Source organism: Colletotrichum siamense (genome assembly GCF_013390195.1).
Source record: "Colletotrichum siamense strain Cg363 chromosome Unknown KSG_Cg363_contig01, whole genome shotgun sequence".
In the NCBI taxonomy this organism is placed as follows: Eukaryota; Fungi; Ascomycota; class Sordariomycetes; order Glomerellales; family Glomerellaceae; genus Colletotrichum; species Colletotrichum siamense.
In genome coordinates this window covers 3886191-3911256 of record NW_023501014.1, presented here as the reverse complement: position 1 = coordinate 3911256, position 25066 = coordinate 3886191, and the positions used below count along the sequence as shown (strand labels likewise).

General features: G+C 54.5%; 8 protein-coding genes across 8 annotated transcripts; 4 read left to right on the top strand and 4 right to left on the bottom strand.

Annotated features, from left to right (window-relative positions):
• Positions 1-502: 502 nt before the first annotated feature.
• On the bottom strand, positions 503-1100 carry CGCS363_v001001 (uncharacterized protein; the record flags this gene model as incomplete). The annotated part of the gene is made up of 2 exons (XM_036632850.1): positions 503-677; positions 739-1100. The coding sequence occupies 2 exons, from the start codon at positions 1098-1100 to the stop codon at positions 503-505; spliced, it is 537 nt and encodes a 178-aa protein (XP_036501460.1).
• A 1477-nt stretch (positions 1101-2577) lies between these two features.
• On the top strand, positions 2578-3289 carry rpl36 (60S ribosomal protein L36; the record flags this gene model as incomplete). Its single annotated transcript, XM_036632849.1, has 3 exons — positions 2578-2634; positions 2953-3053; positions 3127-3289. 3 exons carry the CDS (start codon positions 2578-2580, stop codon positions 3287-3289), a joined length of 321 nt encoding a protein of 106 aa, XP_036501461.1.
• A 431-nt stretch (positions 3290-3720) lies between these two features.
• On the bottom strand, positions 3721-5321 carry Aspscr1 (Tether containing UBX domain for GLUT4; the record flags this gene model as incomplete). Its single annotated transcript, XM_036632848.1, has 2 exons — positions 3721-5119; positions 5185-5321. The coding sequence occupies 2 exons, from the start codon at positions 5319-5321 to the stop codon at positions 3721-3723; spliced, it is 1536 nt and encodes a 511-aa protein (XP_036502906.1).
• A 539-nt stretch (positions 5322-5860) lies between these two features.
• PUP3 (Proteasome subunit beta type-3) lies at positions 5861-6923 on the top strand (the record flags this gene model as incomplete). The annotated part of the gene is made up of 4 exons (XM_036632847.1): positions 5861-6109; positions 6175-6193; positions 6266-6717; positions 6780-6923. The coding sequence occupies 4 exons, from the start codon at positions 5861-5863 to the stop codon at positions 6921-6923; spliced, it is 864 nt and encodes a 287-aa protein (XP_036502905.1).
• Positions 6924-7201: 278 nt separating this feature from the next.
• On the bottom strand, positions 7202-10376 carry ATP2A3 (Sarcoplasmic/endoplasmic reticulum calcium ATPase 3; the record flags this gene model as incomplete). Its single annotated transcript, XM_036632846.1, has 4 exons — positions 7202-7292; positions 7343-9966; positions 10036-10193; positions 10259-10376. 4 exons carry the CDS (start codon positions 10374-10376, stop codon positions 7202-7204), a joined length of 2991 nt encoding a protein of 996 aa, XP_036502910.1.
• Positions 10377-12602: 2226 nt separating this feature from the next.
• On the top strand, positions 12603-15766 carry Prex1 (Phosphatidylinositol 3,4,5-trisphosphate-dependent Rac exchanger 1 protein; the record flags this gene model as incomplete). Its single annotated transcript, XM_036632845.1, has 6 exons — positions 12603-13412; positions 13460-13777; positions 13833-14033; positions 14086-14539; positions 14593-14814; positions 14865-15766. The coding sequence occupies 6 exons, from the start codon at positions 12603-12605 to the stop codon at positions 15764-15766; spliced, it is 2907 nt and encodes a 968-aa protein (XP_036502909.1).
• A 1030-nt stretch (positions 15767-16796) lies between these two features.
• CGCS363_v000995 (SDO1-like protein) lies at positions 16797-17439 on the top strand (the record flags this gene model as incomplete). The annotated part of the gene is made up of 3 exons (XM_036632844.1): positions 16797-16960; positions 17205-17328; positions 17383-17439. The coding sequence occupies 3 exons, from the start codon at positions 16797-16799 to the stop codon at positions 17437-17439; spliced, it is 345 nt and encodes a 114-aa protein (XP_036502908.1).
• Positions 17440-19995: 2556 nt separating this feature from the next.
• Positions 19996-20496, bottom strand: CGCS363_v000994 (uncharacterized protein; the record flags this gene model as incomplete). Its single annotated transcript, XM_036632843.1, has 2 exons — positions 19996-20369; positions 20439-20496. 2 exons carry the CDS (start codon positions 20494-20496, stop codon positions 19996-19998), a joined length of 432 nt encoding a protein of 143 aa, XP_036502907.1.
• Positions 20497-25066: the final 4570 nt, after the last annotated feature.

Here is a 25066-nt window from a genome sequence, read left to right as displayed (position 1 = left end):
GCTTCCCGTTGCGTTGAGTGGGAATGCGGAGGCGCGGCAAAGCGACGATTGCCGACGTATGGTTGGTCCAGAGTGCGTCGGTTCCTGGAAGCCCGCTGGGGAAAAGCCTGGGGTTGGGCTGCTTTGCCCCGCGAAAGTGTGCTGTCAGACGCATCTAGCCGGCATGGTAATGCTCCCGCCCTTCAAAAGCCCACCTGCGCAACTCGTTGGGGAAATTCATTTCAGCAGTCTCATGCGAATGTTAAGGTGGATGCTCACTCAGGTGGGCGGGAAGTCTATTGATTATTCTATTTTCGTCAAGTACAGTTGTGTCGTCGGACAAGTCTTCTCTTGTCTCCTCGTGATTCGGGGGGAAGAGGATGTTGGCCCTCCCTGTTCCTCTTAGGTTCATACGTCAAATCTCATGCCAAGGTTCGATCACCAGGCCTCAGCGTCTGTTTCATCTTTCCCATTCTGGCTGTTTGCTTTTTTTTTTTTAATGTTCATCTCAACGTGACCCTTCTTAACTGCTGGGTACGGGCTGGATGCTGAAGAATTTCGCTCGGATGTCGTCCGAGTTGGATGTGCATGCAACGGCTCTCCTGGCACGCCTGTGCGACCGCGCAGACACTCCGCTGGCGGTGCCGTTGCATACGAGAGGAACGGATGCCGTTCCGGATGCCTCGTAATCGGCGGCGCTGTAGGTGGCGTTAGTTATTGCGCGAGAGCTGCCAGGCAGGTCCTCATCAAGTCACTTACCCATCATCGCCTGGGCAAACCTTCTCGATCACAGTAATGGTGTTGTTTTGCCAGATAAATTGCACCATCGCATTCTCGCAGCTATATCTCGGCGTGCGACCGTCGCCTGATACCGGCACGGAAGAGGCGTTAAGATGACATGGCGTGTTGAGGGTGGTGCTGTCGTCGTTGAAGGTGAAGTCCAGCGAATCCGCCGTCTGGCCGTCCGCAGACTGAGCAGCAAAGTTCTGGATCTGGAAATCATCCGGCAGGTTGCAGTTGCCTGCGTCCGCCATGGCCATGACGGAGTCCGGGACCGCTGCCATGTAAGAGACCATGGCCTGAGCCGCAGGGGCGGCGGCAAAGAGGAGGGACAACTTCATTATGACTGGTGGTATGTGTATAGTATCTAGCTGGGGTTCAAAAGATGGAGATATGAGCCTCAAGTGAAGGATGTCAAGCTGAGGATAGAAGAGACGAAAAGTTTGGATGAACGATGGAGCGTGGAAAGGCAGCAAGCAGGGTGGTCTATAAACAAATCCAAGGCAGATCCTCGCGGTCAGTTCCTTCCAACTACGTAGCTAGCTTCACGTTTAAATACGAATTGGTTACTCGCAGGATCAGACCCAGAAAGATCTCCCTCCCGCCGCCCTAGCGTTGCTGCGTGCCTTGCAGACTTCTTCAGGGGCCCGGGAGGGATGAGCATGGCTAAACATCTCCAGAGGCGCGCAAGCTCTCTGCAGATCCTGATGCAATCATCCGGTCCGGCCGTGCCTACGGGAATGGCTGAGTTGAGGGGTTGGACGAGCATGACTCCAGTTTAGGGGAAACAGCAAGCACTGCCGTCATTAAAGATGGAGCACAGGGCGAGGAGGGAGAGGAGGTTGATGCTCGCTTGCATTACACGCCGCAAGCTCAGCGTTGCGTCCGTTGGTCGTTTAGCACTTGGTCCAGGGGAGCCGCTCAGCCTTGATTGGCCGCTGGGTGTTTCATGTTTCCCAGCATGGCATCCTTACAAGCTGGACCTTCCAACGTCCTTGCTATGTTGATCTCTCTCGGCCCCCCTTTTGGGTAAAGGCCAAATCCTGGCTGAAGGGGCCAATTTATTCTCCGCCATTCATGATTCGGACGGCATTGTTGGGAGGCGCTGATCAAAGGGCTGGAGACTGGAAGCTGAGAGGTTGGGGGCTGGGCTGTCCGCGAAATAAGATAGATACCCGTACTTCGATGTAGAACAGGGCAGCAGGAGACCAAAATGCTTGATTGACACGGCGCCAACGCGCGGCTCTTTCCACGGCAGACTTCTTGCCGATTCGGGAATCACGCATGTTGGAAGAAGCAACCATGCTGAACTGGCAGTGGGTTTTCTCGCGGAGGCTCTTACGCTCGAGGGCAGATACGAGCTGCATGCGGTGAATCGTCGCCTTCAGTCGAGGCACAGCATTCGATAGACTTGTATCTAAATTTGTCCCCCGAAAGAGTGTTGGTCCATGTCGAAAGTCGGTGAGATGAAGCGACTACAGTACTGCGAGACCGTCTAGAACAAGATCTTAACCTTAACACATGTATACGTATCAACCAAGGGAATCTGTTAAGCATGCTCACTTGCATCTGGTTAGCCAACGGACCAATCAGAAATCATCGGCGATAGCAAGCAAGCCAACCAGCCAGACCCCGCAGCAGTGCAGCAGGCAGCGCAGCCAGATCTTTTCGCCAAACCCCAAGGCACGTGACCACACAAACCCACTCGCGAAATTTCGATTCCACCCCGAACTTTTTTTTCCGGAGGGACGCCTCTTGATCTTTAACCACCACGACAATACTAACCCGACAACCCAACCGTCCATCAGCAGCATTAAGATGGCCAAGGAAGCCCCCGCCCGCACTGGTCTGGCCACTGGCCTGAACCACGGTCACGTACGTCGCCTCGCAATCCCGACCTGAAGAGGATTTTCACAATCCCCCGATTTTCTCTCGATCGATCGACTTCCGAAGAACTTGAAGAAGAACTTGTCTCCGAAAGGGGAGGGGAATTCTCATGAGGACAAGGAGTGAACATCGATCGAGGGAAAAGAGGAGGAAAAGGACAATTCTCTGAAGGATACATGACACCGCTTCGTCTCACCTCGTGGAGGATCTCTGCACATCATACCCTCTCTTCCACGAGGGGAGCGAGCACCCTCGCTTTTACTGCAGAAGATGGACGCTGACCGGTTGTGATTTCCCCCAATATAGAAGACCACCGCTCGCGTCGTCAAGCCCCGTGTCTCCCGCACCAAGGGCCACCTCAGCAAGCGCACCTCTTTCGTCCGTGACGTCGTCAAGGAGGTTGCCGGGTAAGTCCACCACAATCCCCGACTGTCTGTCAACTTGTGCAACACCATTGCTAACCGCCAACCCCCTCTCCAGCCTCGCTCCCTACGAGCGCCGTGTCATCGAACTCCTCCGCAACTCCAAGGACAAGCGCGCCCGTAAGCTCGCCAAGAAGAGGCTCGGTACCTTCGGCCGTGCCAAGAGAAAGGTCGAGGAGATGACCCGCGTCATCGCCGAGTCCCGCCGTGTCGGTCACTAAACGGAACAAATCAAATCAAAATCGGGTTTATTGTGCTGCACTACGGCAAAGTTTTTATCGGGGTCGGTTTTGGGCAACAAAAGTATCAAATGGGTATAAGGCGTGTGGTCACAAAAGTGGTCTCTTTCCCGGGAAAGCTTTCTCACGGTTTCTGATGAAGGCTGCTGCATTTGCATCATGGGATAGCATTGCAGCTTCACGACAAATACCAAAATTTCAAGCAAGCCCGTTGCTGCCTCGATTTGCTACTTCATGAACTCGGTCTCGCTTGTGCAATGTGACTTGTATGATATGATTGCCTCTCTACATGCTCAATTCATCGGAAGCATTGGTCCCATCCCTCTAAGCCTTAAACTCCGCCCATGGATACCGCGCACCGTCCGCACAGAGCAGCGCTAGATGCTTTACATTAAAAGGGAAAACAACTCCGTCTACTTCTTTCCTGGGAGCTTAAGCCACTTGGGTAGTTTCTTGGCCACACTACCCTCACCTCCCTCGCTCTTCTCTGGCTTAGCCACTGCAGCCGCCTTCTGACCGTCGTCTTTCTCATCTACGTACTTGGGCACGTCTGGTACTGTAATTTCCTTGGCCCTCTGCGCAATGTCACCCTTCAGGAAAGGCTTCTTGCGAATATCCGCCGGCACGCTGTCATCCCATACCAGGCTCAGAAGAACATTACGTGTGAGCTTGTAGTCGTGGATGAGCCGGTTCTTGGGCGTGTTCTCGTCCTTGATGACGGTTTTGCTGCCAGGAATCACCAGTCTGAAAGCTTGACCCGTGTGTGCCATTGCTTGCCTCACTCCTTGGTAAAGCGTGGCGCCGGTGGCTTCGTGGCCGAACTCCCACTGAGCAGAGGTGTTGTCGGGAAATCTGACTTTCACGACAACTTTCGAAACGGACGCTAGCTTTGCCTCTTCTGCCTGAGCCTGCGCCTCCAGTTCTCTGTCTGATAGGAGCCTCTTGTTCTGGGAGCTTTGCTGAAGTCGAGCCTGGTGCAGTTGGGCATGTGCGATTGTCGGCGTGTAGTCGTTTTCTGATACATCTGCAAGAGCAGCTGCTGGTGTTGTGCCGCTCGGCGCCCGGAAAACACTGACGGGTTGCAAAGGATCGAGAGGCTCGGCTGGGTCCACGTCCATTGCTTCAGGCTCTGCCGCTGCCTGTTTTGCCGCCTCCTGGAGTGACGCTTCGTTTGTTGGTTGGTTTTGTGAGTCCTCAGTATCTTGCATCGACGTGGGCGCCTCTTCGGTCGCAGTCTGGGCGACTTGTTCAGTCGGCGCCGGTTGCGTCGCGGGCTCAGGGGCGGCAGCCTCAATCTGACTATTCTTCTTCGCCTCGGCCTCAACCTCGGCGAAGAACTGACTGATCTGCTCCATGGCGTCAAACAAAGTCTGCTCCGTCTTTCGGAAGGACAGCCTGATCAGGACACTGCCTGAGTTGTATCCAAGTTGCGACAGAGTCTTCTGGAAATCCTCGAACGTAGCCAGCTCTCGGCCCATGATGTTGAGCACTGGCGTCTCGTAGTACATCTGGCCGCTGCCAGTTGCTCCTCCGCTTGTTGTCTGCGCGACGCCGCGCGCAGTGATGTTGAGGTTCTTGCCTTGGCTAACACCGCTCTCGAACTGGCGCAGAACCTTCCATATCGTGAAGTCGCTCGGGAGTTTCTCAATCAGCCGCCCGTTTGGCGTTGTGTTTGCTTCGGGCATCGGCAGTTGGAGGGCGACCGAGACGGCGGAGGGAGTGTTCGACTTCTGGACGAGCTCAAGCTTGGCGCCGGGGCTGAGACCGCTTACTCTCCAGACGATAGACAGATCGACGGTCTTTTGCTTATGTCTGCCAACTGGTTAGCAAGTGGTGACAAGGACCTTTTTATGGTTCTCTGCGGGTGCGTAACATACTTGAAGATGTACTTGTCGCTCGACAGATTGAGCTTCTTGCAAGCCTCTTGCAGGACATCTGTCATATAGGTGCCTGGGCTGACCTTGACGGTGGCCCTCCGCAGGTCTGAGCCGATTACCACCACATGTGAAGACATTGTGGTAATATGATTCTGGTTTTTGATTTTGGAAGATCGTATCCGACAGCGGGAGAGATGTTGGCCGTCGTGAGGTGAGGTAGAAGAGGTTGGCCTTCAGCTGTTGTATCAGGGTCAAAGTGTCGTTGGCGGGGTTGAATGCTCGGCGGGGGGCAACAGCAATGTTGCGTCTAGCTCTCGCGGCTTGTATTAGTGATGGAAGTCGGGGGAACAGTGAGGAAAGTGACAGCCGGGCACTTGGCAGCGGTGTTGTTTTGTCCAAGGCCGGAAAGGCGGTATTCTAAGGTAAGAGTTTGTATAAACCAAAGACTTCGTCTTGCATTCAAGTTCCAAGCAGAGTCGAGGTACCTATTTCTCAATGTAGGGAAGGCGGGATACGTGAACAGGCCAGGCAGACAGGAGGTAGTCAGCAGAGGCAACCGGGGACGTGCATCATCGCGGAGCACTCACTGAGAGCTGCCCAGCCCGGCAGCAAGCTCGGGCCAATCAGCTAGCTTCAGCCCGCTGTACGTGGATTTTCCGACCGCTTCGGCCGCGCCATGCGTGTTTGCCTTGCCCTGCAGTACCGTAGTAGCAGAGCAGTGGTGTACCTCAGCATTCCGATCCCGTCAACCTCCAATTGCAGCTCCCACCTGCCCATCCATCACGACCACCTTCGACGCAACACCAAGGCTATCCACAGCCAACCCCGCGACACATCACGACCTGATCCTCGACGGCCCCTCTGCTTCGACTCAACACACAAGCTTCCCAGTCCCCAGCGGCCCCTCGCTCCAGGAGCCAAGATGGTATGCTCGTCACTCCCCCTCCTCAGCCTCGAGATGCAGACCCCGAAGCTAACTTGTCCTCCTAGAGCTCCCCCTTCTCCATCAGTGCGTTCCCCTCAACCCGATAGAGCCCCGATGTGCATCGAATCCACCTTCCTAACATGTAATCTTTCACAGATGGCGGTGCCTGCGTCGCAATGGTCGGCAAGGACTGCGTCGCAATAGCCTGCGATCTCCGTCTCGGTCTCCAGGCCCTGACCGTCTCCAACAACTTCCCCAAGATCTTCCAGTACGGCGACGTCTTCCTGGGCCTCACCGGCCTCGCCACCGATGTCACTACCGTCGGCGACCTCTTCCGCTACAAGGTCAACATGTACCGCCTCCGCGAGGAGCGCAACATCGCCCCTACCACCTTCGCCAACCTCGTTAGCAGCTCACTCTACGAGCGCCGTTTCGGCCCCTACTTCGTCTCCCCCGTCGTAGCCGGTCTCGACCCCAAGACGGGTAAGCCTTTCATCTGCGGTTTCGACAGCATTGGCTGCATCGACTTCGCCAAGGACTTCATCGTCTCTGGTACCGCCTCTGAACAGCTCTTCGGCATGTGCGAGAGCTTATGGGAGCCGGATCTGGTATGTAGCACCCTTGGATTTGCAAATTACGTCGCGGCAGAATCTGACAGCATTTCCAACAGGGCCCGGAGGAGCTTTTCGAAACGATCTCCCAGTCTCTGCTGAACGCCGTTGACAGAGATGCACTGTCTGGTTGGGGTGCGCACGTGTACATTATTGAGAAGGACAAGGTCACCAAGAGGCTGCTCAAGGGCAGACAAGACTAATTTAACGACGGTGAGAAGTGGTGGGAAGAACGTGCTCAATAGGACCGCTGCAAATAGACGGTTTCTAGCTGTACCAATAGATGGATACAATCCACTATGACGGCCTACGAGGCCTACATGAACTAGACGAATGACCTTGTTTTACAATCACTTTCTTTTGGGGCTTCTAGCCTAAGTGTGGTGCTATGGCGTCGTCTTATGTACACTGTGTGTAAGATATGCCAGCTTTGCTATGTTACAAGTGGTCTATGATCTAGCTTGAGCTGATCTCTATCCATCTAAGCCTCCTTCTTTGCCTTGGAGGATGCGATCGCCTTCTTCTGACTGAAGAACGATCTCTCAACAGCCTTAAGACCCTCATCAATGAGACTAGAGAAAAGTTAATATATCGTCGAAAAGCTGGTCGAGGGAAAACTTACATGACGGGGGCGCTGATGTACAAGACCGCCTTCCACTCGTTCCAGTTCAGGGGCAGAATGGAGAACAGGCCCTGGAGGAAGGGGGTGTACAGCAGGGCGAAGTGGAGAGCCATCGAGAGGGTGATAGCATAGACGAGCTTCATGTTGGCCCAGAGAGGCAGAGACAGGAGAGACTCGCTGGACGAGAGAGCGTTCATGGCGTTGAACATCTCAATGACGACGAGAATTGACAATGAAACCGTCGAGGCAGACTTGGCGGCGTTGTTGGCGAACATCTCGCAGCCAATCTCGGGGAAGTCGCTGGAGCAGCGGTGGAAGTGAGAGAGGTGCGAGAAGTTGATCTGGGGACCCTCGGGGTTGTACATGAACCACCAAGCGTAGCCGGCCACAGTCGCAACACCGACGTAAGTTCCAATGACCAGGTAGCGGAAGAACAACCAGCCGCCGATCAGAGGCTCGTCACGCTTTCTCGGCTGACGTCTCATGATATCATGGTCAGGAGGGTTGAACGACAAAGCCGTAGCGGGAAGTCCGTCGGTGACCAGGTTGACCCAGAGAAGCTGAACAGGAATCAAAGCCTCGGGCATGCCAAGGGCGGCAGTCAAGAAGATAGAAACGACCTCGCCAATGTTGGATGAGATAAGGTAGCGAATGAACTGCTGGGTGTTGTTGTAAATGGAACGACCCTCCTCAATGGCGCTCTCAATGGTGGCAAAGTTGTCATCAGCGAGAACCATGTCGGCGGCAAGCTTGGAAACATCAGTGCCGGAACCCATGGCAACACCGATATCAGCCTTCTTGAGAGCGGGGGCATCGTTGACACCGTCACCGGTCATGGCAACGACTTCACCCTGCTGCTGGAGCAGGTCAACAAGCTTCGACTTGTGGCTGGGCTCAACGCGAGAGAACAGGGAAGCAGTACGAGCAGCCTCGGCAGCCTCGCTCTCACTCAAGTTCTCAAACTCTCTGCCGGTGAAACTCTTGCCCTTGAGGTCCTCATACTCGCTGAAGACGCCAATCTGTCTGCAGATGCTCTCCGCAGTGTTGCGGTTGTCTCCAGTGATGACAATAACACGAATACCAGCGGCCTTGCACTGGCGAATAGAGGCGGCGACTTCGGGGCGAGGGGGATCAAGCATGCCAACCAGACCAAGGAAAGTGAGATTCTGCTCGAGCTGTGCGTACTGTGCGGTAGACTTTGCTGACTTCAACAAGGGGTTGTTGCCAACGTTGTCGACACTGGCGAGAGCAATAACGCGGAGACCACGGTTGCCGTAGTCGACAATCTCCTTGGAGATCAGATCAGAGAGCTTACGGTCGAGGGGCTGGCGCTTTCCATTGGCGCCAACCAGAGCGTGAGTGCACCGTTCAATGATAGACTCAGGGGCGCCCTTGACAAGAAGCTTCTTCTCTTGGCCGTTTTGAACCAGAACAGACATGCTCTTGCGGTCTCTCGAGAACTCGTAGGTAGCAAGGCGGGGGAGATCATTCTCGTACTTGGAGCTGGCGTAGTGAATGCAGTCCTCGGGGTTGTTGTTGGACGGGGCGCAGGGACCAATCTTCTCAACCAAAACCCTCAAAGCACCCTCGGTAGGCTCGCCGACATTGGAGTAGGCGGCACTTCTAGCGTCGTACGCGAGCTTGGAGTCGTTGCAGACAGCCGCAACTTCAGTCATCTGGCGAATGGTAGCAGACGAGCGGGTAAGATCAGTGACCTTCTCGCCGTTAAAAGAGATGGAACCCTTGGGGGCAAAAGTGGTGCCTTCAACGTCAAGCTCGACCAAGTCGCTGCCATTCTCGTTGAGGTAGACAATCTTGCTCACACTCATCTGGTTGGTGGTCAGGGTACCGGTCTTGTCGGAGCAGATAACGCTGCAGCTTCCCAGTGTCTCAACCGACGGCAGACTTCTGACAACGGCGTTCTTTGCAGCCATCTTGCGGGTGCCCAGAGCCAAACAGGTGGTGATAACGACAGCGAGACCTTCGGGAATAGCGGCAACGCCGAGAGAAACAGCGATCTTGAGGTAGTAGATAGCACCCTTGGTGAAGCTTCCGTGACTGGGGTCGCTGAAGTGGGGGATGTTGATGAGCCAAACCAGAATGCAAATGACCGTAATGACCTTGGCGAGGCTGTCACCGAAGTCGTTGAGCTTCTGCTTGAGGGGAGTCGGCTCGGAGATCTGAGCAGTGATGCTCTCGTGAATGTCACCAATGGCCGTCTGAGATCCGGTCAAGACAACGACAGCCTTGGCACGACCAGTAACAACAGTCGTCCCAGAGAACAACATGTTGACCTGGTCCTGCAAAACGGCCCTGTCATCCTTGACGACGAAGGTGTGGTCCTTGCCAACACTCTCACTCTCACCGGTCAGGATAGCCTGGTCGACGGCGAAGCTGTTGCTTTCGATGGCGACAAGTCTGCAGTCGGCAGGGATGCGATCACCAATGTGGACGGACACGATGTCACCGGGGACGAGGTCCTCGGCCTTGACGCGGGAGACATGGCCATTGCGAATGACGTTGGCCTCGTTGGCGGAGTACTCCTGGAGGGCGGCGATGGCTTTCTCGGCGCTGCTCTCTTGTGAGACACCAACGACGGCGTTGAGGATGAGAATGGTCAGAATCTGGAATACCGGCACTGTTAGCCCGAGAAAGTCTTGGTATTGTGGGTATATGCATCTGGGATTACGTACCACTGCTGGGTCAACGAAGGCGCTCCAGCCTTCCTCCTGGTCGAACAGGGCGAGGACAAACGAGACGGCGGCTGAGCCGAGAAGAATTATCACGAGTTGGTCCTTGAATTGCTCGAGGATAAGCTCCCAGATGGGAGTGGGCGGGTCTTCGGGGATGACTGCGGACAGACCGTTAGCACGGAGCTATCGTGGGTTTCGGGTTTCGTGTCGCAAAGCAACTCACCATTTCTGCCGTGCTTCGTTCTTGAAGCAATGACTTGCTCATCAGTGAGACCGGTATTGGGGTTCACTCCCAGGGTAGAGAGGACCTTGTCGGTGGGTGAGGCGAAAGCGCTCTCCATCGCGAAAGATGCGCCGAGCGCGGAACGTGGCTTATCGAGAACCGGTAACAGCTAGCCGAGCTTCAACGGTGATCGATATCGAGATCCGGCGTATTGATGGGAACGAGAACGGTAGCTCTTCAACAGGGGAGGGAGAGGGAAAGATGCTCCAAACCTGTACCGAACAAAAGGTTTAGGAGTCGAAGATATGAAGGAGAGAAGGTGCTGGAAAAAGTAGGAGATCAGACAGCCAGCATATCTTATTGCACTGGCGGTGGGGCAGGAAGCTGAAATCGTCGCCGAACAGCCAGTTTCCAATACGCTCTACGTGTTCGTTCAGTGGCCGGTGCCAGGCTACCCTTCTGCAACTCTACTTTTTTTGCCGTCGAGAAAGATCCCGAGCTAGTCCGTCTCCGGCTAGGCTCGGTGGGGGGCTCCCCCTGCTACAGAGGTCCCAAGGTCCCAAGGTCCCAGCTTTTCCCCTGTGTTTCCCTGTCCGGATCGGGGACTAGCCACTGCGACGATGAGGCTAGAAAACGTGGGGCAAGGGCCAATCAAGGTCTCACGCAGCATGCTGCAGACGGCAACTCCAGCCAGGGCGGGGAGCGCGTAGGGCAGAGCAGCAGAAAGGGACAAGTCATCATCAAACACTGAGTTTTGCTGCTGCTGAGCATCTGAGCACCCGGAAACACCAGGTGGCAGCCTCGCAGTGTTCAGCACTCAGGTGTCGGATCTACGGCCTGGGAGTGGGTGCCTTCGTTTCGTTAATTAGTAAGCTTACTTCGGCAAAGTGTCGACCCTGTCTTTATTGTAGCTTACCCGACATGAGTGCCTATCTATCAATTGGTGAGGTATGATGTACCCAGCTGCCGCCTTATCGATCCATCCAGGTGCCTTACTTAGGTAAGCGAGCTGTGATGATGATGCTTACATAATGGTGCTAGGCAAGCGTCGAAAAGGACACTTCAGAAACGAAACGACTGCCCATTCCCGATCCGAACCTAGGCCCGCGGGCCCCGTCTTTCCTGGACTGGGACTAGGCCGCTCCGGAACCACCAGACCCATCGCCGAGACCGAGTCAGGTTTTAAACGAAGCCGAACATGCGGCGAACGGCAATGCAACGCATGCAATCGCATCGTGGGCTCATGTCTTGCGTAAGGTAGGACGAAGACGTGGGCCATCGGCGGCGATTAACGTCTTCATACCCACTTCAAAGTCGCTGAGGTCTCAGAACTTTTCCACGTATCTTGGTGTACTCCTCGGGCGCGCGATGCTGGGCAAAGCCACCGAAGCCAATGGTTGGGCAGGGGCGAACGGATGGCAAATCTTGATGACCGGTACACGCCAAAGAGACCGGTAGACAGAGCGTCCTTTGTCTCCCGCTCACTACGCCGCTCGTCGAGACATGGCGCTGATAGAAGGCGGCCCGTCACCGCCATGTTGAGCTGGCCATGTATGAAGGACGCCATCTTCAGAAACCTGCATCGAGCTTCAATCAGTCCCAATCGTCACGTCCGGACCAGAGGACAGCATCAGCATCATATGCATGTTCCGGCTGGACGTTGGTGCAACGCCGCCGTCCAATTCGCGTCGGCGACGCAAGATTCACGGATCTTGACCCGACAACGAGTCTCACACTAGCTCTGCATTTTCTCGTTCGCTGCATGCCGCAGCTGCATTCCTCCCGTCCGGTTCGTTGGTAGACTCGCCGGGTGCGACTTTCCACTGCAGGTCCGTACCACGCCGCGCTTTCTCGTCGGAGCCAACCTGTGAGAGCTATGCAGCTTGATCGTCGTCAGGACTCGAAGCCGGCGAAGCAAGTGCGCGCGACATAGTCCCGGCCAAGTTCCAACTACGTGGTTTCGGCCAGGACTTTCCACTCCTCAATTCCATTGTCTGTTTTAGCCTCCAGACTTCCTCCTCCGCCGTGTTGAAAGAGCCATCCCACCTCCTGCTCTTTCTCCAATTCCTCCCTTCCCTCCTTCGCTCTAGTCAACCCCCACAGGACTTCGTCCCGTCTCCTTGAGTCAGGAACTCCAAGCCGCGACATCATCCTCGTTGGCTTCTTCAACCCTCCCGAAAAAAAACCTCTCCCGTAGCTCGCAGTCCTACCAATTTTGCATCATTCATCTCCTGGTGTTGCTCACGTACATCATGTTTTGAATCCTCTTGGGCTTGCTTTTTGCTTCTTCTCTTTTTTGGTGTCTTGGAACCCAGTCTTACCATTCTCTTTCTTGGACCTCAAAATGGCATCGCCATCGCCACCAGACTCTACATCTATTGGAACAAGTTCCCGCTCAGGTTCCGTCCGAATCACCCGTAAGACATGTCCCGCCACATCCAATACCCCGTCGCCAACGCCCCGGCAAAACTCATCCACCACGGACGACCAACTCGAAGATGTCGACCTTTCATCTGAACTTGACGGCCTACATATTGACGGCGTCGAAGTGTGGGACACTCTGAGTGGCATGGCTGCTTTTGGGCTCGAGCACGATAGCAACAACTCATCCGGCAACACTACCCCATTCCCTCGCATCTCAATGGACGACAGCGACGACGACGTTCAGGAGCTGTCAGAGTCAGACGCACCAGGTAAACACCATGGACCTTTTCACAAATGGATGAGGAACCTGCACCGTCGAGCCAGGCAACGCCCCAAAGCTATGAACGCGGATGGCACACTACCCTGGAAACTCCTCGACCCGGCTGATAGGTCAGCTCTCTCTCGGAGGACTCGACACAGGAGGTCATCATCAGGCTCATCTTTCGGTTTTGTTGCGGCAGTGAGAAGTGCTAGTGTCAGTCTTGCGAGCGGCAGCGTTATGTCCCGTCCTCGGGGATACACCCGCCGTTCCTTTGCCCAGTCCAGAACCGATCGCAGCAGTAGAGCATCCTTCACCGCAACAAGGTGCTCAGAGGACAGTTGCCATGTTGAGTGGCCTGTAAGGGCTGACCCGATGGCAACGGAGCGTGCTTTACAACGCCGGCGCATCTTGGAGGAGCTCATTCAGACCGAGGAAGGCTACATTGGGGATATTCGCTTCCTCATGAATGTATGTCTCCAGCCGATCACAGTGACCTACAGAGCTAAACATCGCAGGTATACATTACGATTCTTGCGTCCCTCCCGACATTGCCAATGGGTTTGAGGTCTTCGATCAATCGAAATCTTACCGACATTGTTGAACTGCACGAAGAGCTCTTGGGGGAACTGCACAGAGTTGTCCCAGACTCCGAGTATTCGCAAGCAGATGTCCCTGCGACAACTAGCAAAGTCCCTACTCGTGGCCACCAACGGTTAAGAAGTCTCGATTCTGTGCCAGAAGACGACAGGGCCATAAGCTGGCTGCAAGATGTTCCTGGGATGATGTCAGAAGCACAGACAGCGGGCGCCGTCGCCAAAGTCTTCAGCAGAAAGGTAGGCTCCCAACTGATTTACGTTACTGCAAACGCCTGTGGCTAACAAACACGAGATGAACCGGTTCTTCGTTTATGAGGAATACGGAGCCAAGTATGAGCTGATGATCAAGGATGTCGCCTCAGCCCACCGCACCATGCCCCAATGGGATACTTACCAGAGGGGTATCGAGGCGCTGGCTTCTTCATTAGGTTCTGCAAACTCCCATGCCGATCAATCAAAGAAGTCATTGACTATTGGAGACCTCCTCGTGAAGGTAAACACCAAGAGTCTTGGATGTGTGCGACCACAAACTGACACGTAACCAGCCGATTCAGCGCATCTGCAAGTATCCGCTTTTGTTTGCCGAGCTCCTGAAATACACGCCCGTCGCAGACTGTCCCAACTCCCACATGGAGGTGGAGAGTGCGCTTCTCCGATTGCGAGAGGCGACGGCGGAGATCAACCGGGCAACCAACGATACTCGGATGAAGTCCACCCTGGAAAAGACGTGGATTCTCCAAGATCGGCTGGCCTTCCCCGAACAAAAGCTAGATGCTGCATCAAAGAATCGGATCCGATCATTTGGCCATGTCGAGCTTTGCGGCGTGCTGCACATTTGCTGGCAAACCAAGGAGGGTGCCAAGGGGCAGTACATGATTTGCCTTCTCTACCACAATATCCTGTGTCTAGCTTCGGCCAGCAAGGTCGACCAGATTTATACGATCCAAGCATGTGTCAACTTGAACGGTATCAAGATTGAAGAAACGGACAACGGTCGGGGTAGGTGCACAGCTCACTGTCTGCTTTGGCCCGTTATACTAACACAAGTGCAGGTCTACAGTGTCATACGGCTCCGTTCTCGTGGAAACTTGTATTTGAATGCGACTCCCAACTGTATGAAATACTCATGACTGCATGCACGCCGCGCGAGCAGGAGGAATGGCGCCGCAGGTTGTCGATTCCCAACAAGAGAAACGAAGAGCAGCTCGATCCCAACTTGTACAGCTCTATTGCTCTTCCCATCCGAAGCCTGGGCACGGTGTTTAGAAAACCAGGTTAGTTATTACGACTGCCAGAGTCTCGATTGTTGCTGACCACGATCAAGGCACTGTTGCTCGTCGTATATCGATCCATCGTGCCACCACCGTGGGCCCGAAGTCGCCCTTGTGCCAGGTCATTCTTAAGAACACCAGCGTTATGCGGGATGGCTCGGAGGGAAACTCGAGCTCATCGATCAATCGCTCGCAGTCGTTGCTCACAACAGCAAACCCGCGCATACCCGTTATTGCTCCTCCGCGCGGCGAGAGAGCACGACTAGAGGCTTTGATGTCTGACATTTGGAGTCGCGACGTGCTGCCGTTCCCTAGCATGAATAGCAGGTCCCGCAGCGAGCATCTTGTCCGGAGCTCCGCCAGCACTGTGATGCGGAAATTGAGTGTGGCGAGCATCGCCAGCTCCTTCGCGAAGAGGTCAAACAGCGTGGCTAGCATAGGCAAGTTTATGTCGGAGGATGACTCGGGCGAGAAACAGGAGGACGCACATCACGGACCTTCCACCAAGCTTACCAAGGCCGAGCCTTTCGACGCTAAGCACGTTTCCGATGACGAAGCGAGTGAAACAACAACTGCCCGGCTTCCAAAGATTGACGACGATGTCGAATTCAAAAGCACGGTCAGCGCTCCCACGACGCCAATGTTGGGCCCGGTCAAGCTTGACGTGCACGCCGATCCAATTGAGCGGCTGCGGCTAGAATGCGACAAAGGAGTGGCAGGAAACGCTCTACATTCTAGACCGATTGTTCTGCGTACGGCGTCGGGCAATAACATCCCTCGAGCTCGTCGAAGCCCAATGCCGTCCAAGAGGTCTCCTCGTCCACTGGACGTGGTCAACCAAGCTCGAGCACAAAAGATGCCCAGGTTGTCCCACAAGCCGTCGCTACGATGGGGAAGAGTTGGAACATTGAACAAGGAGGACTGGGTGCAGGGCATTCGAAGCTTCTTCCGATAAGCAGGAAGCTATGACTAACGAATGTTCATCACTACGGTTGATAGATTGGGTTGGATGGGAGCATGAAGATATCACATTCGTTATTTGACCCCTCGTTGGGTAATCTACGGTACCCGAGGCAGTCGGCCAGAGGTGACCTGTCCCCAGGTATTCTTAGTTTACGCAGCATTAGGCTGTTTTGGTCGTCGAGCAGACGAGAGCATAATGATACCCCTCCATTACATGAAAGCTGGGGCCTTTGACGTACGTGTCGCATGTGATGTCAGTGAGGCCATCGTGAGGGTTTGCAATGTGGCTTGATCTTTGATTGCCTCTGGTGGAAGGTAAACGGATGTCCGACCTCTCCAGGTTTTGGGAAGCTTCCACCAGGTTCAGCTCCAGCTCTTGAGCCCCACAATGGCATGCTGCTGTGGTGATTGCTGGTCAGCGAGGCTCGGGTGACTTGCGTCAATGTACCCCGCGACACGAAAGTGCGGGAATTCCAAGGAGGCTGGACCTGCCCCGATGTTCCTTTTCCATCTGGATCATTCTAGGCGCAACGTGTGAAAACCCCTTTGGCCTAAATCTTGGTCAGAGAATTAGCAGTGACGTACTAGAGTGGTGTAATGCAGGAACGCTCAGTGTTCCCGGTACCTAATGGCGACGTACCTGGAAGGAGCACGGAGGCACTGGTGCCCCGCTCCCTCCCTGGGCAAGCTCGAATGGCGGGGCAGTGATGAAAGGCAGTCGCGTGTTCCCGCACCTATGACGTAGCTTTCTAATCACAAGCTGTACAGCTCCTGCCCTCTCCTGCCTTAGCTGAGGAAGCTCCCCTCCCTAGCCTACGGTTTAAAAAGCCTTTTAAGAAGCTCCCTTCTACTTTCATTCCACAGATCAATCACCATCACCTCAACAATATCAAGATACCCGACGATCTTCGTCTTCACACACACACACATTCAAACACCAGCGAAAGACCTCCATTGGAGCTCAGTATCACACACCACCACCACACCTACCTACCACCTACAACACCCACACCACAGTCAAAATGGTTCGCGGCGAGGCTCAGCAGACCAAGGTCCACTACAAGGGCGCCAACGACGACTTCCTCATCTTCGTCGAGGACCCCGAGCTTTACAAGAAGTGGAAGGGCGATAAGTCCGTTCCCTTGGCTCACTTCGTCTCCTCATTCAAGATCTTCGTCACGCACAAGTAAGTCTACCACCGTCTGCACACATCATCAAACCTATCGGCCTATCATTCCTTTACCCTTTCGACCGGCTGAAGATACTGGCGGTTGGCGATACGCATCAATCTCACAATGGCGGCTTGGGTCGTCGGTGGTTGGCCAAAGGCTGCACTCTACCCGCCGACCGACTTGGAGACCTACCCCTCACCCCTTCGTCATCACCACATCAGCCTCAATGGTGCGCGCGGCGGCTAACAACCCAAATAGGCAGGGCGCACAGGGCACCTACGATGCCGCCTCCAAGGCTTCATTGGAGAACGAGTTCGGCACCCACGTCGATGAGGATGTCATCAAGCAGATCTTGGAGAAGGGTGACACACAGAACGTTGAGGTAAGCTTCACGTTGATTCAGAAATGGTCAACCATACTGACGAACTCTTGACAGTTCCCCGACCGTCAAGGTCCCAAGAACGACTCCCAGGGCGGCATGGTTGCCCACTAGGAGGCTTCTCTGGCAAGACCATGCACCGGCTGGAGTCGGCATGGACTGTCTCGCAACCGGAAGGTAGTCTCAAGACGCCTCCACTCGAGACATACGCAAAGATTATCCAGGCGTAATGGATCAAAGCGTTGAATTTTGAGCGATGATGTTGTGCAGAAGTGGTCAGCGAAGGAATTGCGCTGGGACGAAGGATACTCAACATCAGGATGGGAACGGACATAATGAATCATGTCTCTTTATGACCATTGCAATGGCGGGGAAGGTTTTCGCAGGTGGGCTACTACGAAAGTGGAATGCTACCTTGCTAAATAACCTTAAACTATCCCCCCGAGCTCGTTAAGGGCTCACATCGACGCCAGTTTTTAACCACGGGTCGATTGCATGGATTTCTACCTTAGTGATAAGATAGTTAATCATGAGCGCATGACATCCCAATTCGTTTTCATTTACTTGGCATCTTGCCGTCGTGTGATTGTCAAACATTAAGATCCCGCCAAGTATGCACAATACTTGCCGCCGCTACCGATAATGGCCCGGGCGAGCGTTGGCAGCAACCGTCGTTCCTCTCTCCCTGCCTTCAGAGTCTTCAGGCCTGTTCCAATTTCCTCCGCATCAAGACGATGTTTTCTTCATTTATGCTTTCTTCACATCATTTGACATTTCGTTAGAGCAGAATGGACAACTTCGCACCATCGACTTCGCCCGGACAGCGTACCTGAACTCATGGCAGCAACCACATATAAAGCCCCGCTTTCCACCCGCTTGGTCATCACGAAGCAGCGAAACCGACCGCCCGGGGCACCTGGGCTATATAAAGACTTGTTAACCCCAAACCCACGCGCAACACCATCTAGCTACTGCAGGAACCAAAAACCAGACGATTTCTCGGGGCGCACGCAGCACACGCGAGAGAGGTGGTGTGTCCTGTCAAAAGAAGAGAGAAAAAATCGGTGTGGTGGGGGTGTCAAGTCACTGTCCACCGTCCAACACCCGTTGTTCGTAATGTGCGCCCGTTTCGACAGTGTTTCGGGCGGGTGTTGTGAGCGTGGAGACCTCGCGACGGCCCCTGCTCTCTCTTTTTCGTCGCTGTCGTCTCAAGAAATCTCGCCAATACTCTCTCTGTGTCCTCCTTGACCTGCTTGTTCCTTGCACCTATAGACAGGCACGGTTGTGATGATAATAGAAGCGGTGCTATCGTCCCGTTTTGGGGGCAATTGGCCGTTGGGCAAAACCGCTTCACCTCCGCCACCCCCCCCCCGGGCTATATGTGAAGGGATGCGATGGGCGAATCCACAATTGCAATTTGCACTGCCCTACGCAAATTGCAAGATTGTAGCCGCATCTCTTGTTTAAATTTTCTCCGCTGGGACCCGAGTCTCCAAAGCGACATGGCCTGGGTTGAATACGAGAATTTGACGTGAGGTTGTCGCTTTTTGGTAGGCTTCTCCTGTCGGGAGGAGGGCTGACTGGTCACTTACTCAGGGTCTTGTCAAATGATGTAAGGTTTTTTTTTGTCTTCTTCTGGAAGGATGGGAAGGAAAGTAGGGGTGAACATGTCAGCGTGTGTTAAGCTTGTTTGCCGTCTTTACCGTGAAGTTTGAGCAAGTTTTCCTGAAGCGGCAACTGAAAGGGATGGAGGGAGGGCAGAGGGAGCAGAGCAGGGCATGGATGGGCTGGGTTGTTCATTCATAATGGGCCGACGAATGGATCGTGTAAGTTGCTTTGGCAAGTTCTGGTCTTCTTGACATTAGGTTGTAGCATTGGTATGGCTATTCGCTATGGTATCCAAGGCCACGTTCTCTTTTGACAGCGATGGCTTCTTTCCCCCCTTCCCTTACATGGTAGAAGGGGCACACTCTTCTTCTTCTTCTTCCTTCCTCCCACCATCCATCCATCCCATCCATCCGAGCCCCACAACCCAAGATGGTGTTGAGCCGGGCTTCGGGATGATACAACCGCCAAGGATGCCTCCTGTCTCCGTGGCCACCGACGTCAGCCCATGAGGCTCGTGAAGGTCCCCGCTCTTGCGAAACAGGACGAACGAATACCAACATGGTTGACCCTGCCCCCTGTCCACGTATCCTCCTCTTCGACCACCCACACACACCAGAAGAAAGTGGTTCGCCCAACGCTTAGAGATGACTTGCAGAGAGAAAATTGACCCGAAAAGGAAATCTTTCTTTTCTTGTCTTTCGAGAGGTCCGTTTTTTTTTTAGCCGTGTTGGTTTTTGTTGAGTTTTTGATGGACAATTGGAAAGAAGAAAAATCGATTTTTCCCTGTCGGATTGAGGAGGAAAAACGCCGATGCTAGATGCCGTGATATTCGATTGAAATCGTATCGTTAAAAACATGTATAAGAAATTCGGTTGGAATCATTGCTCAGAGAAAGAACGATTAGGGTTTCGTAGGTTCGTCCGAGTTTGCGGGTGGAGGTTGGTGTTGCTCGTCGTAAAGTTGAGTGTTGCACACTGGTTGTCTCTTGGTCAGGCTGTAAGCCTGCGAAGTCAAGACGGGTTGTGCACACCGGGTGATGAGCGTAGAAGGCGAGATTCGAGTTTAGACCTTGCCGCGAGCGCCTCTTTGGGGGAGTGTCCAGGGCTTAGCGCAGATGATCTCTCCTTCGCTGTAGGCCCAGAAGTAGACGACGAGAGCGATGAGGTAGTAAAGGGCAGCGTTGGTGCCTTGGTAGATGAGGGCGGCGGCGAGGGTCGTGAGAGGGAGCATGATGAGGCGGAACTCCAGACTGCGGTGGATCGCGCTGCCGGCGATAAGAGGCATGGGCCATTCGAGGGCCACCATGAACACCGACATGATCAGATTGATAATCTGCAGTACCGGTATAGGCTTGACGGCCGGATCCAGGGTCTTGGTCAAAAAGTCCCAAAAGATCTTGGGCCAGAAGAAACCCTCGAGAGCGGCTCCAAACTGGTCTGTCAAATAGAGTTAGCAACTAGCGCGATGGCGTGGGCTTGGGCCCGTTGGTGTAAGTCTGGACTTACAAACTGCAGCGCTCATGACGATGAGGCGAGCCCAGTGGTTCTTGATAAGACGACCCATCTTTCTCGATTACGAAATACTGATGTTGACTTTCTTGATGTCTTTGAACCCTTCTTTTCCTCTCTCTTTCTGATTGCTCAGTTGCGGTGTCGTATAAAAACGTCTTAGTGATATCCTTTTCCGCCTGTTGCGCTGAAACCCTTCGATGACCTCGTGTGATCGTGATTGTCGTTTGAACCTCTTGCTACCCAAAAACCCGAAAACCAGCGAATGAAGGGAACGAGGGAAACGGTCGTCGAGATCGGAGTCCTCTCTTGCGTAATAAAATCGGGTTGGTGCAAAAAAGGCGACTCAGTCGAAGAGAACCGTGCAACGGCGAAAGGAAAGGAAAGGTACCGGACCTGCGGGTTGAAGGAAGAAGTGAAGGCGTCGAACAGAAGTATGTCGATATTAAAAGAAGGCTATCGACAGGCTACGCTGGCGAGGCAAAAGAAGAGAAGGTGCGAGAGAGAAGGACTAAAAAGTGTCAACCGATCCCAAGGCGGGGAGGGCAGACAGATCTATATTGAGACGAGAAGAGTCGGGATGGGATGAGACGTCCTGGAGTGAAAGTGCCAACAGACCAGGGGTCTGGGGGGGTGAGGTGGGTGGTGATGGGTGGAGAGGAGGTGTCGAGGGAAGTGTGGGCTTGCCCAGCCCAGAGGGCAAGACACCGAGCCGCGCAGAAGGCTGGTTGAGGCTTGTATCAGGATGTGGCCCCGGGCTAGCTGGCTGGGGAGGGTATCACTACTATCGGGTGTTTCTGGCTCGATACTGAGGCGAGTTCTCTAGAGATCCACGTTCGAGCAATCTGATCTATGATGACAGCGGGCATCCGAGCGGCATTGAGACGTTTCTGGTTGCGCGAGGGTGTTGGGGGTTGTTGTTGGTCTGCTATAGCCCAGGCAGGCAGACGATAAGAGGCGGAGCCAGGGGGTGGTCGGTGGTTCAAGCCCAAGTTGGTCTGCGGTGTTGTGGTTGTGGTGGAGCAATGGTGAGGGTCTTGGTGAGGATGATGGCAACGGCGTGTGATGTTCCTGTGAGGCTCTGTGTAGGAATATTCTCCTAGTGCCGGGAAGCCGTTGTGCGAAGACAGGTACGGGGTAAGTGTGTGAGGCAGAGGTCAGGATGATGAGGCGTTGTGGTGGAGTCGCAGTAAGGTAGGACGTGATGTTCGTCAGGGATCCGTGCTCTATCGCCCCGTCGCATGAAGTTTGTTTGAAGATCAGACAGTACGGTTGTCAGGGACACTGGTGAAGCAAGGAGGCGGACGAGGGAAGGAGGAAAAGGTGGTAGACAGGAAACGACGGAAAGGGTGCACACGCGAGAGCTGGAGGCAGACGAGTTTTAAGAAACGCCGGCTTTGGGAAGACCAGGATTAAGCGTTCATGGTTCTTGATCTGGGGCGGGAATGGATGCAAGAAAGAAGTGCAGAGTGCAGAAAGCGGCGCGCAGAGCGGCATCATACGTCCGTCGAGCAGCGCAGACTGTAGCATTACCCGCCAGAAGCAGGACCCAGCCACGGCCGAGACCGCCCATGATCTCAGTCGATAGCCAGTTGAAGGTGGTCACACACGCGTGGACAGCGCACTAGAAGGGCCAGGGCCCGGGGTGTGATGGGGTTGCAGCCGTCACTTGACTGCTGCACGATGGGGAAATACATGGCGGTAGAGGGAATTACAAGAGAGAGCGAGGTAGAGAGCGCATGTTGCGTGGGCATCTTGGCTTCGTAACCTCGCTGTGAGCAATAAGCAGTGAGCGGACGTGGGTGAGGGATGTAGGCCGGCGGGTACGGATGCAAGGGTAGCCGGGATGGGGACAGGAACGAGTCTTGCATAGTAAGGTAAGGTAAGGTACGTAGACGTGGAGGTAGCCCGAGGAGGGAAGGAAGCAATGCATTGTTTCCTGCTGCAAGCAATATGAGTTGAGCAAGCGTGGAGGCGAGCAACGGTTCGAATTGGTAGAGAGTTGCCCAGAGAGGTGAGAGAGAACTGGCAAGAGGTTAACGCACCACGGTGATTGGTCTTGCACTACCAAGTCGTGGGCGGTTAGAGAACGAGCTCGGGCCAATGAGACCCCTTGCCGCTTCACCTTTGGCAGGCGAAGGGTGGGGCATCTGGGAGGTGCCCCTGCAGCCAAGGGACCAGGGGTGAGACTGGGGCCGTCTGGTCTGCCGTCAGATCATCGCATCCTAGCGGGATACTTCCGAACACCGCAACCGTGTGGTGGGATGACATGTATCTACGCTGACCTGGAGGTGTCGTCCCAGGTTTCTGCTGGCTGTCGTTGTCCTCGCTTCCACGACACCACACGGTCCAATGCCCAAGACAGACGAAGCCCGCCAGCCCAGCCCTCCCCCAGCAACTATCCCAGCGCACTCATAGCAGCGCTGAGATGCCCTGGAAGACCAGCCCTCCAGTAATTGCTTACTGGGTAGAGTGCTAATTGTCGCCTTGGTGCGTTTCCCAGCCCACTTTTGGAGGAGAAATCGACAATCTAAATTGCCCAACGGTCGATTTAATCTATCTAGCCCGGCCATTTCAGCAAATGAACGTGGAGAGAAATCTACGATAGGCAACTCGGGGACGGAAAACAAATGGTCGAAAGAAACATTTCCCGTCATTGCCCGTCCCTGGTAGGTGCAAATACAGAATTAGACATCGTCGTCTAAGAAAAGTATCCGTACAGCAGCAGTAGACATTGCGCTGCGCTGTCACACAGCCCAACCACCGCCACGCAACTGCCAGTGGCAGGCTCCCACCCGTCCCTTCTCGCTGCGGTGCTGTGCTGTGCTGTGCTGTGCTGTGCTGGTGCTGTGCTCTCCCCGCTCCTCCTACACACCTCACCTGTCGCACGAACTCAATCGATCTTCCAGATGGCGTGGAAAGCGTAACGGAGATCGTGCACCACCCACTCACACACACCCAATTGCGAGAAAAGACCCGACACAGCCCAAGGACCCCGAACTTCAGACAAGATGCAATCCCATTGAGCCTCCAGCAAAAAATCCAGAGTGTTCATGCCATCTGATCCTCAACCAAGCCCTGAGACGGCTGATCAAAACCGCCTCAGACAGACGCAAGTTCCAGAATGGCTGTGCTGAGGCACATGTGGTTTGAGAAGATGGGACGGGCTGTCCGCCGCCCGGTCGCAGGCGCTGTCTCGTCCGAGCCCAACCCTGTCGCTGTTGTCGTCCTGTTGACCGCTACCGAGGACGACCCCTGTCCCCCGTTGCCCCAAGAGAGTCCCATTCAGACCCCGTTTGGCTCACAAGCTGGGCATACCACATGGGACTTATTGGACATGGATTGAATTTTTCCTCTCTTTTTCCCCCTGTTCCGCTGTTCTTGAGCGGGAACACTCTGTATCTCGAGACCCACAGCGGACGCCATCTCAAGCTTGTCAGTGACCAGAGTGACGGCAGTCGTGAGTGCAGGTGGAGACACATGAGTCGATATCAAAGAATGAACAGCTTCAACGACCTCTCAGAATGCTCAGGTGGAAGCGAGTTGCTGTCAGTTGACTGTCATCCTCGGTAGCCTCGCCGCGAACCTAATGAAGCCTCACCATGGACAGCTGACGCCGCGGATGACAACCGAGCAAAACGGTGGTGTCTACGCTCTCTTATTCAGCAAACCTTTCAGATGCATGAACACCTGCCCTCCCCCAACTTCGTCGACGTTACGCAACGAGGCCCCTGCTCTCCTCACAACTCTCGACTCGGACCGACGAACAGACGATGGGGGATGAACGCTGCACTTCAGTCCGCGAACAGACCGCCGAGGGGACAGTGACATTGCCCATCGAATCTGCCAAGCAACCCATGTCGACAGAACCTTAATCATCAGCGTCAAGATGGGGGCGAAAGGGGGCGGCTTTGCTTCCGCTACCAATCGTCCTCGACTATGGTCTGGTCCGGTCTGGCGGTCACACCGACACACCCACCCTGTCCGCGACGTGAACAACCCGTCGAGGTCCATTCCTCCGATGGCTGCTTTTCAGACGGTCCATTTGGGATGTAAAGCCGTTGTTTTCAAAGCGTCGCTGATTTTTTTTGGCGTCAACCACCGTCAGCTTTCTGCGGCAAGCGCCCGGATGTCACTGCTGACAGCTCTGATCGATCGTTCCAGGCTAAGCTACCTTTCCTTAGTTTAAGGCGGGAGGATTTGCCCATGTTGCAGCCGCCGTCTTGTTCATCACCTTGACCACCCGCAGTATCAGCCTCTCGCCGCCAGGTTTGGACTAGAGAGGCTCTCTGTGTGTCAACGACTCTAGCGCGGGCATGCATCCTTGTATCACCTTGCGTCTCCGGGGATGCACTTCTTGCGCAGTTGCCGCACTCGAGTCGAGCACGGTAGTTTACGGATGCACTACACGCAATGCGTACCACCAGCAACCACGTCGCTGCTTGTCTGATTCAACGCTGTCACGGCGGGGTTGGGTTGCGACGCAAAAAATCGATAGTCCCTCGGGCCAAGATCACGCAGAAGGGATGGACCGCAATAAAACTGCTCAGATCTGGATCGCCTCGGCAGACAAGTGGCGGGTTTCCAGGCCATATTTGACTCTTGTTCAATCTGGCAATATGCTC